General features: G+C 50.2%; 1 protein-coding gene across 1 annotated transcript in view; it reads right to left on the bottom strand.

Annotated features, from left to right (window-relative positions):
- Nucleotides 1-3,389: 3,389 nt before the first annotated feature.
- The window catches only part of CHADL (chondroadherin like), an 8,632-nt gene continuing 729 nt past the window's right edge, over nucleotides 3,390-11,292 (bottom strand). The window contains exons 2-5 of the mRNA XM_019515121.1: nucleotides 10,030-10,200; nucleotides 7,534-9,207; nucleotides 5,311-5,477; nucleotides 3,390-3,837 (exon numbers count right to left, since the gene is read on the bottom strand). Coding sequence (XP_019370666.1) covers nucleotides 3,606-3,837; nucleotides 5,311-5,477; nucleotides 7,534-9,207; nucleotides 10,030-10,188 — 2,232 coding nt within the window. The 5' untranslated portion in view covers nucleotides 10,189-10,200 and the 3' untranslated portion in view covers nucleotides 3,390-3,605. The remainder of the gene's footprint in view (nucleotides 3,838-5,310; nucleotides 5,478-7,533; nucleotides 9,208-10,029; nucleotides 10,201-11,292) is intronic.

The following is an 11,292-nucleotide window of genomic DNA, read 5'->3' as shown; positions in this document are numbered from 1 at the left end:
CTAGGTTTGATTTTTCTCCTAGACAGTAGTCTGTGCAGTGTCTTAGCAGGGATTAAGAAAGACTCTGCGCTAGCAAAAAGGCTGTGATGGATGTTCTGGGAATACAACACCAGGCCTTGCTGCCCAGGTGTGGTAATAGAGGAAGCATGCACAGCCTGGGTTACTGCAGGGAGCAGGCTTTTCAGAGGCCTAGATAGCCTTTTCCTGTCAATTTTCTGCACTTCAATCAGTGTGTGTAGTGCTGGCTGTAGGCATTGTGCTGCCCTAAGCAAACTAGCGGATGGAGCCTCCTCCCCCACCAGCCTCTGTGCACTTATACAGACACCAGACACCTCTGCTTCTTCCCTGCCTGCCAGAGACATCCTGGGGTTCTGGCACTGAGAAGGGCAAATAGACAACTAAGGAAGTGTAGGCCCCCGTAGACCTGTATGAGAGCAGCCTCAAACAGATGTGTCAAACCCATGAGGCCCTGAGGGCCAAATGAATGGAGTGGGGCTGGGTCATGGGCCAGATCAGGCCCACAGATGATCCAGCACGCAGGGCTCGTCTGGCACTGGCCTTGAGCTCCATACACAGCATGTGCCCCCTCAAAGCCCCATGCACTGTATGCAGTGCACACCTTGCCAGACCCTGTGTGTTGTGCCCTGTGCTTCCACCCTAGTCCTACGCACTGCATGCAGCATGTGGAGCCCATCCAGCATGCATCACATACACCATGTGGGGACTGTCCAAGACCTACAGGCAGCACCATGGGCTAGATGACAAGACCCAATGGTCTGGATCTGGCCTACGGTCTGGCTCTTTGACATCCCTGGTTGACAGCTAAGCTAAGTCAGTTGTCCTGACATCAGTGTACCTACACTATGCCAGCATAGATTTAATAGATTTCATAGACATTAGGGCTGGAAGGGACCTTGTATGATCATCGGGCCCAGCCCCCTGCCTAAGGGGCAGGAAGTCAGCTAGGGTCAAATGATCCTAGCAAGTTAAGCATCCAAATGTTTCTTAAAAGTGTCCAGAGTAGGTGCTTTCACTGCCTGGGGGAGGGGGGAGGAGAGGGAGTCTGTTCCAGGCCTTGGGGGCTTGGACAGTAGAAAAGTTTTTCCTTTATGTCCAGCCTAAAACGGTCTTGCAGGAGTTTGTGACCATTGGACCTTGTCATTCCTTGGGGTGCTCTGGTGAACAGGCGTTCCCCCAGATCCTGATACACAGCCCTTATATATTTATAGGCAGCCACCAAGTCATCCCTGAGCCTGCGCTTTTCCAAGCTGAAGAGTCCCATAGCTTGCAGCCTCTCTTCATAAGACCTGTTCTCTTGCCCTCTGATTATGCGCGTGGCTCTCCTCTGGACTCTTTCAAGCTTCTCCATGTCCTTCCTAAATTGTGGAGTCCAGAATTGGATGCAGTACTCCAACTGGCCTCACCAAGGCTGAGTACAGCAAGAGGATGACATCCTGGGTCTCGCGCAAGATGCACCAGTAGATGCAAGCCAGTTTTGTTCGCTTTGCCAGCTGTGCTATTGCATTGGTGTCTCATGTTCATCTCGTGGTCAGTCACGACCCCCAAGTCTCTTCCGGTCATGGTGCTAATGAGTGTAGCACTGCCAAGCCTGTAAGTGCGATGCAGGGTTTTTTCCCCAAGGTGGAGCACCTTGCATTTCTGTGTATCGAATGCCTTATGGTTTTCTCTGCCCACCTTAAAGCCTATCAAAGGTCGGCCTGGATCACCAGCCTATCCTCAAATATAAATCAGGTAAAGATCTAGCTCTAGGTACTGAATCAGTTCATGGAATGCGATGCTAACCTAAGCATTGCAGAGCATTATGGGTGACAGACATGCTAACAGGAAACGAGCGACAGCACCAGTCCTTAAAGTGTCTTTCTCTCTTTCTCTCACTAAATGTGTTTCCAAATAGAAGGACCTGGATAAATCAAACTACAGCCGGACTTATAAAGGTTCAGCAATAATATGTATAAATCGATCTTCTGCAACAGAACATAGATTGTATAAAGAGCCTTTCCTCTTTTGAGGGCATGCTTTAGCATCTGTTTGTACAAGCAAGGCACCATGCAGCATGTTAAAAACTGATCCTGAATACTGCCACATTGTCCCCTGGGTTCTGGGGATTCTTCAGACCCTGGTTTAAAACAACAAATACTAAAGGGCTTCGTTTAATTCAATGCAAAAACCCCCCATCCTGCATTTAGTGCAGCACTCCCTTTTTGTGGTTCATTTTACTATTAAGCCCAATGTAGCTTATGCTGCTCCAGATGTTCATTTTGCTGCAGGTGTTGGGATGAGTGATGCATAACTACAGGGTAGAAGTTGGAGTTTGGGTCATCAGTTGGGGGATGATGAGATAAGCCCTACCCTGGGTTTGTCTTCTAAAGTTATTGACAGTGAAATTGTTCATCTGATATCTGGCTAGACCTTGAGGTTTGGGATGTAACATGCCACTGAGATGGGGGTGTAACAATAGCCCCACCAAGCTATTGTTTGAGACTTTCTGCAGACTCAGGAAGTCAGTACCATCCTGGTAACATGGGTTTCAGTGTTAACTGCTCAGTACATTTCTAGCCTTCTTGGCATTTTTTTAAAGGGTCAGATTCTGCAGATGGATTCCACAGCAAAATGGCATGAGATCACCAAGCACCAGGACCTCTGGCTATAGAGAGCAGATGGTTCCCCCATTACTGAAATCAGCCACCTCTGGTATAAAACAGAACAATGCATCACGCTGCTCTACCCAGCACTGGAAGGCAAGAGAAGAGCAGTGTCGTCCAGCTGAAACTGAGAGGAGCTTAGAGAACAAAATGCAGTGATCCAGTGAAGGGCAACAAAAATGGTTAGAGGGCTGGGGAACAGGACATACGAGGCAAGGCTGAGGGAACTGGGCTTGTTTAATCTGAAGAAGAGAAGACTGAGAGGGGATTTAATAACAGCCTTCAAGGGGGGATCCAAAGAGGATAGAGCTAAACTGTTCTCAGTGGTGGCAGATGACAGAACAAGGAGCAATGGGCTCAAGTTGCAGCAAGTGAAGTTTAGGTTAGATATTACGAAAAGCTCTCACCAGGAGGGTAGTAAAGCACTAGACCAGGCTACCCAGAGAGGTGGTGGGATCTCCATCGTTGAAGGTTTTAAAGACCCAGGTAGACAAAGCTTTGGTTGGGATGAGATAGATGGGGCTGGTCCTGCTTTGAGCAGGGGGTTGGACTAGATGACTTGCTGACGTCGCTTCAACCCTCATTTTCTATGAGTCTATGATTTATATTTTATATAAAGTTATATTTTAGCTGCTGCACTCAAGAAAAGCACTGCAGGGCTGTTACTGCTCAGGGCCTCCGACGGAGGGAGCCCTCACTTCTGCTTTTTTCCCTCCCTCCATGCAATTCTTTTTTTTTTTAGACTTTTCCTCCCCACCCCACCCAACACCCAGGCCCCAATCTCAGCAGGGCAGGGAAGGGGATCTCACTTCCCTTTGCAATGCACATATCACTGCACGGATAAAAGCCCATTGAAGCATCTCTCTCACTAAGCTGCTTCCTAGTAGCTGACTCCTCAGTCACTGCCTGCCAATGGAGGTTGCTCTGCCCGATGCGTCTTCTTTAGGCTTTGCTCCTTTTGAGGCCTCTGTCTTGTGCCTTTCCAGCTCTCTGCTTCTTGCTGGGATTTCTTCCTCCTTTGACCTTGACCTTCTCTGGACGGGCCCGTTTGGTTTTCTGTGTTCCCCAGCCTGGGCAGGTCTTGAAGGCGGCAGAAAATTTCACCTTCTGCCCACGGACTTCGGCTGGGGACCCGCAGGTGGCTCCCACACGCAAATTGAGTTTGCTAATCCACCTGAGAATGGGATTGGGGGGGAGCAGAGGTGGAAAAGGGAACAGGGAAAACAAAATCCTCAGTGCATGCTGCATTCACAACCCTGGGGACCCCTGCCACCTATCCCTGGGATGAGGACAACTCATGTCACTGGGTACATTACAGCATCCTCAAAAGTCAACTCTTTAGTGTAGCGCAGGGGTATCAAACATATGGCCCCCAGGTTGGATTCAGCCTGTAAAGCCATTCCATAGGGCCCTCCAGGCTATTGCTGGGCCAGGGTATTTGATGGTGTGGCTAGTAGAGGGCAGGGCCCGCCACAGAACCCAGGATCCCCTTGGACTTGGGTACTGACAGTAGGCAGGCAAGCAAGGGCTGTGCTGACAGAGCCCCACTCGCTCTACGGCTGCTTGGTCTGCCAACACCTCCTGCCCTATGGAGCTGGCCTGTGAGGAGCCTCATGTTCCAGATCCTGCCCAGGGCACAGGGTGTTTGACACCTCTGGGAGAGACAGTAGGAAGCAGTAGATGACAACTTTACAACTTAATGCAGGTGCATTGTGCATTTAGGGGCATGGTGGCAGCATGGTTAAGGCATCTCATACTGGGCTGCATTCGTAAGAGCAGAGCATTGCCAGCAGATCGAGGGAAGCGATTCTTCCTCTAATCAGCACTGGTGAGGCCACATCTGGAGTACTGTGTTCAGTTTTGGGCCCCCACTACAGAAAGGATGTGGGCAAATTGGAGAGAGTCCAGCAGAGGGCAGTGAAAATGGTTCGGGGGCTGGGGCACATGATTTATGAGGACAGGCTGAGGGAACTGGGCTTATTTAGTGTGGAGAAGAGAAGATTGAGCAGGGATTTAACAGCAGCCTTCAGCTACCTGAAGGGGAGTTGGAAAGAGGATGGAGCTGGACTGTTCTCAGTGGTGGCAGATGACAGAAAAAGGAGCGACGGTCTCAAGTTACAGCAAGGGAGGTTTAGGTTAGAAAACAGGAAGAACTTTCTCACTAGGAAGGTAGTAAAGCACTGGAATCTGCATCCTTGGAGGTTTTTAAGACCTGGCTAGACAAAGCCTTGTTTGGGATGAGATAGCTGGGGCTGGGGCTGGTCCTGCTTTGAGCTGGGAGTTAGATTAGATGTCCTCCTGACATCTTTTCCAACTCTCATTTTCTATGGTTTTATGATCTCCATATGGATGGCTTCAGAGGCAGAAGTCTGAGCCTCAGCCTGGATTCATGCCAAATCCACCCCCAGTCGGCCCAGCTGTGAATGGGTCCCTGGACATGCTGGCTGGGGAGTCAAAGGCTTCTGGACATGGTACTAGATGTATCATTCTCATGTTGTGCCAGTCCTGCAGCCATTTTTTTGGGGTGTGTTTTTGACACTTCCCTTAGAAGCATTGAGCCATTGGGAATGGGGAAGAGCTAGGCAGTCGGACAAAAGAGGGTGTTTTCTGATCTGTCCGGTTGTTTTGCCAACATGCTTCCACTCACCTATGCAGCAGGAAGAGCTGACAGTCACAGGAGAAAGGTATGTTCCTCAGGTTGATGACCTCTAGCCCTGTGAAGCTGCGCAAATCAGGCACAGTGTACATCTTGTTGTTCTCCAGGTAAAGACTCTTCATCTTGGAACCGATGCCGGCAAAGGCACCAGAGGAAATCTGCAAATGAAGAGGTGGGGCTGATGAGCTAATAGGAAAGAGCAGTGGATAATTCAGACAGGTTAGGGCAGTGATTGGCAACCAAGGTGCTAGGGCTGTGAGATCCTTTGAAAGATGCCATGGGAAGTGTGAGGAGGTAAGCAGATCAAAGCAGGCTCTGGCTCTCCCTGCCTAGCCATTCCCAGCTCCCACTATCTGCCCCCTCTGCAAGGAGGTAAGCACCGTAACTAATATATTTGTTTTTTTAATGAGGTGCCGCTCAAGTCAAAACTGTTTATGGAGGGTGCCCCAAGTCTGATGAGTGGGTGCCTTGAGTCTGCAGAAGTTGAGAACCACTGGGTTACAGAATGAAATATCAGCATACATGTTCTTATTTTGGGTCGTTTAAACACCTCCCTGCTGTTTCCAGGTTTCCACAACCATGAGTGGGACTAATGACAGTATCAGTGAAGAGCTGCCCTTGTCTCAGTACTACTCAGCAGGAAATTCAGTGTGGCGATATAATTTGAAATGCAGGAAGTGCAGCAGCTCATTGCATCTCTGCATAAAAAAGCAAAGATTTTTTTAGAGCTGTGAAAGAAGGAGGGTTCTCTCTCCCACTTTCAAGAGCACTACTTGTGTGTGTAAGTGATTTCCTGGGCCCAGGCTGCATGTGTGGTTTCCACCTGAAGGATCGTTTGGGTTGGATTCCTCATTTTAGATTAATTTCTGTGTCAGAGAATGTCAGTCTCTGGGTTTTGAGGGGGAGATGGGGGGGTACCTACTATAATTTCCCATCTCTGCTTGTCTGATTAGGAAGACTGGCCCAATTCCTCCAACCCAGATCCTTCCCCAAGTTTCAGGAGCCCCTCAGTGACCATTTGTGACACTTCTGCTGATGGGCTTTGAAAGACAATGCAGAGGATTCAGGGGGAGGCGGGGTGGACTTAGCTGCAAGTAGCTGAACATGGGATTCATGTGAAGAAAAAACAACAAGACCTCTTAATTTATGTACCCAACTTGGGTCATATTTTGGTGATCCTAGGGTCCAGATAAACCTCCTTGGAAGAGAAGGAATCATGGAGACATAGTAAAACAGAGCTCAAAACGGACATCTAGTCCAATCCCCCTGCTCAAGGCAAGATCATCCCTGTCTAAACCACCTTGTCCCACCGTCTGGCTAACCTCCAGGCAGCATCCTCTCGGGGAAGCTATCCCTTTCCTCTCTGCTGCTGAGAGAAGCTCTAGGCTCCAGCACCAGGTCTTGTTCGAAGAGTAAAAGTGACCAGCCTCACTCCAGGGTTGTGTATTAGCACAGCGATCTCCCCAGACCCAAACTTGGATCTATTTTTTCCCAGGTCTGAGCAATACTGGGGAAGGAGAAAGTTAGGCTTTTTGAGTAGCCTTACTGAGTCAAGATGCCTGACAGAAATACTGTGGCAATCTGCGGTGTTTTGAGGGGAAGGAGAAAATCGGCTTAAAAGCAGAGGGAAAGCCATTTGAATAAGTCCTGATGTTAAGAAAAAAATAGTGACAAATCAGAGGGAATACAAACATCAGCTATTAGGGCCCTCAAGAGACGGGTTTAGAGCACAATCAACAGGAGTTATCAAATGTCTGCTACCCCACCCAGGTTGGTGCCTTTCATTTTGATGGGCTTTGGACCAAGGCTTTTAATGAGAGAAAATTAAAGAAATGAAGTAGACAATGAGTAGCAGAGGATGGGATATCCGTGAAAGGTGTAAGGAGGGATGAGAGCTGCTGAGGAGAGTCGTTTAAGATCATGTTAACAGGAGAAATGGGATGAAGCTGAAATTTAGGCTAATGAGTAGGATCTGTTTCCTCCCAATGAGGTCTCCTAGGCTGTGGGATGGTTTCTCCTCAGGGTAGTGCTAGAATTTGGATTATTGGGGCCATTCACTTGGGTGGAAACCCCTTCTGGAGAAAATGCTAGCATGTGCTGCAGAGAACAGCTCTATCAAGGGGAGGGGAGGGACACCAATAGTGACATCTACATTAGGATTCAGCTTTATAAACCTGGGGAACCTGTCCAGCTCACGCTCGCTCTCTTGCACACCTGTTCTAGACCCATATCATCCAGGAAAAGGTGCTGCAGGGACCTTGCCACTGGGAGGAAGGCTCCATCCCCAATATACTTGATGGGATTCTTGGACAACTTCAGCTCCCTAAGGGCAGACAAACCCTGGAGGGATCTTGTGGGCACATCCTCTAACAGGTTCTCATCCAGGTGCAGCTTCTCCAGCATCTTGGCGGGGCCCAAGGCTGTGGGGGACACCTGAGAGATGCTGTTCCCGGTGAGGTAGAGCCAGCGCAGCTGCTTTGCTCCAGCCAGGTCACTGTCTGACAGCTGGCTGATGGAGTTGTGCTGCAAGTGCAGGGAAATGAGGTTGGGCAAGCGGCTGAAGGTCCCCCTGGGCACCTGAGTGAACCTGTTGTGGTCCAGGTACAGGTAGGCGAGCTGGGGAGCCCCTTCAAAAGCAGCAGCCTCAATGGCTGAGATGTCATTGTTGGACAGGTAGAGGTAGACCAACTTCTTTAAGCCCTGAAGGGCACCAGGCTGCAGCTTCGCAATCTTGCAGCTTTGCAGGTGGAGCGAGACCAGGTTCTTCAAGCCAGGGAAGGAGGCCTTGGGTATGGCGTGGAACTCATTTCGGCGTAGGTCCAGGAGCTGGGTGTTGCCAGGGAACCCCTTAGGGATCTTCTGGAGGCCCTTGTTGTCACAGTTACTGTGCTGGAAATCAGGCGAGCAGGCACAGGCTTCTGGGCATTTCTTCTTGGCAACTTCCTCTGGCTCCCTTGTGGGAGGAGTAGAGGTGGGGAGCTGCTCTGCTTCTGGGGGATGGCCACCACATTTCATATTGACAGGTCTCAGTGACTCCAGGTGCTCTCCCCTGAAGGTGCGGGGGTCTGCACAGATAGCATCAGCCTGGACTCTCACTTTCTCCATCCACTCCTTGAAGGGGCGCATGTAGCAAGAGCAAACCACAGGGTTCCCTGTTAAGTTGATTTTCTTCAAATGGGCCATGTCGGTCAGAGGCTGCAGCACCTGCAGCTGGTTGTTGTGGAGGTCAAGTGTGTGCAAGTGGGGGCTCTTCACAAAGGCTTTGTATGAGACATCCTGTAGGGCCATGTTGTCCAAGAACAGCTCCCTCAGGGCACCCATTGCAATGGCCTCCTCGCTGACATAAGTGATGGGGTTGTGTCCCAGATCCAGCCGTGATGTACCTGACAGCCTTGACAAGGCCTCAGTGGGCAGGGACTGTAGCTCATTGTGGTCCAAGCTCAGCCTCCTCAGGGTAGGCAACCCCGCAAAGGCCTCATTGGCGATGACATGCAGTGCATTATGGGACAAGCGGAGCCACTTGATCGCCTGCAGGCCCTGGAAGACCATATCGGGCAGGTAGACGAGGAAGTTCTCACCAAGGTTGAGGAAATTGAGGAAGCCCAGTTGGCTGAAAGCCCCCGGCTGTATTTCTTCAAGGCGATTCTTTTCCAGAATAAGCTTCTGGAGAGAGGACAGGCCATCCAGGGACTCCTGGTAGATAAAGGCTATGTTGTTGGAAGCTAGGTTGAGGTAGGCCAGCCGCCCAAGTCCCCTGAAAGCGCCCTCCTCAATTCTCTCAACCTGGCATCGCTGCATGTTTAAGTGAGTGAGGTATGGGATCGGGAGGAATGTTCCCCCAGGGATGACTTTTATATTGTTGCCCCGGAGATCCAGCTTTTTGGTGATCTGTTGAGGAGACAAGCTGTAGTTACTGAAAAAGGAACCCACAACCTCTTGCTCTTTCTGTAACAACATGACTGGTTGCCCCAGTCCTCCCTGCCCCAATATTACTGTGATCTCCAGTCTCACTAGATCTCATGCCTAGTCAGTACCTGGAAGAAAGCCCTCTAATCTCCAGCCTCTTGAATGAAGCTGTGTTTGTGCTTCCACAGGGATCTTACAGATTGCATTGTTGTAGTCTCTAGCATAGTGTATGAGAGTAAGGTTGGCACTGATGCAAGATCGCTTCCTGCTGAGTTCCCAACACCACTTCCTGCAGCTGCCTGAGTTTTCCTGGGTTATTTCACAGTGTGACTCTGCTTCAGCTGTAAACCAAATGACAGCAAACTGCACAGAATATATATATATGTATATATATTGCCTTGATCAGATTAATTGTTCTGTTGCTTTGATCAAATAACTGAACTTGAATCAACCCACTCATCTTTTAAAGAGCCCTGTTGGTGGATCTAAAACCCCTTCAGACTTTCATGTTCAGGGCATTCCAAGGCCTTCACAAACATCTGGACAGTGTAAGCCCTGATGTTTACCATCTGTGCCCTCTTCCACTTTCCCTCTCCTTTGCACCAAAATGCCATGGAAGAAGAGGCTTGTACAGGCCACCTGGTCACTCCGGGGGCAGAGGAATATGCAGGACCAGTGGTGGCAGGATCAGTGGAGGATGTAGAATCAGTGGTGGCAAATGTGGAAGATGCGTGTAAGGGCACATTGTGTTGTGTCTGCCTCTCAGTCCCTTCCATTCTCCTGCTGTCTCAGCTAGTGACTGACCTGTGGGATGGTGACGGGCACCTCCGTGAGGTTCTTGTTCAGACACATGACATGGTGCTTGATGTTATCACAAAGGCAGATTTGCGGGCAGCGCTCGGTAGCCACTCTCCTGAGTGAGAAGAGGGTTGACACCAGGAGAAGGCCCAGGGAGCCCCTCATTCTGGAAAGCAGCTAAGTGTGAGAGAGAGGAAAGAGATGCCCCGGTTAGACAGCACTAGGCATTTTGACAGCACATCTCCGCTCCCTAGATCACAAATGCCCTGCAGGCAACGTCCATAGGCATCGCTGTGGAAGTTGTATGGATTGCGCAGTTTGGGAGAAGGAGGGACCAGGCATAGGGAAAGTGCCTGTGTGAAACTGCAAAGTGAAGCTGAAGTTATTACAGGATGTAACAATCCACATAGAGATTTGGGCACAGCCTTGAGGTTGATCTGTCTGCTCTGGCACAAAGCACTGCGAGTGCTTCAGTCACCAAAAGTGGTCAGGACCATGGACTCGCATCTTCTCTGAAAGACAGCACCTCCAGCAGCATGTTTATCTTTCACATCAAGCTCAGTTTAACCGAAGCCTCAGTCCAGCAGGGCACTTAGTTGTGGACATAGCTTTAAGCATGTGAGCAGTGTCTTAAGCCTATGCCTGTCCTTCCTTGGCTCATAGCCTGTATTGCCCAGACCAGAAAGCAGCCCAGGCCTTGTGAGGCAGTGAACATGCTCTGAGCACACTGGGGGTGGCGTGCCCTGTGCTGTAAACTTCAGCCACTGTTTGAGCATATTAGGGTGCCAGGAAACAATGCACCGGCAGCAGTACTAGGGTCCTTTTGAATGGACCCTGGTCACTGGAGAGTGGCAAAAGTCTGTATGGAAGGGTCTGGAGCTGTGCGGGAGGGAAATCTCACAAGGGGGTGAGAATATAAATGCCCATGTTCACATCTACACCAGGGCTCCCCACACTGCTCACGCAGAGAAGGTGAACCTCACATGGACAGGCAAGTTTCCATAGCCAGATCAGTGCCAGTTTTCCATCTGCTGTTCTGGTAATGAACTGTGCTGCTGACGTGCTGTATCCCAGTCCTCTGCAGATACCACCCTCCAGGATGACCTGCTGGTCTAGTCCAGGAGGGTCTCACCCATTTCTCCATCAAGGCACATACCTGCCCTACCACACTACTGCTGTTCCAGCCCTGGGCTCCTCCCAGCCCTGTGATACCTCAAGGCTGAGCAGCAGCATCCAGTGCTCTTCCTTCCTGATCCACCCCCCCCCCCC

The sequence above is a fragment of the Gavialis gangeticus genome, unplaced genomic scaffold, assembly GCF_001723915.1.
Source record: "Gavialis gangeticus isolate Ggan-Ray unplaced genomic scaffold, GavGan_comp1, whole genome shotgun sequence".
Lineage (NCBI taxonomy): Eukaryota > Metazoa > Chordata > Crocodylia > Gavialidae > Gavialis > Gavialis gangeticus.
This window is presented reverse-complemented; position numbering and strand designations above follow the sequence as displayed.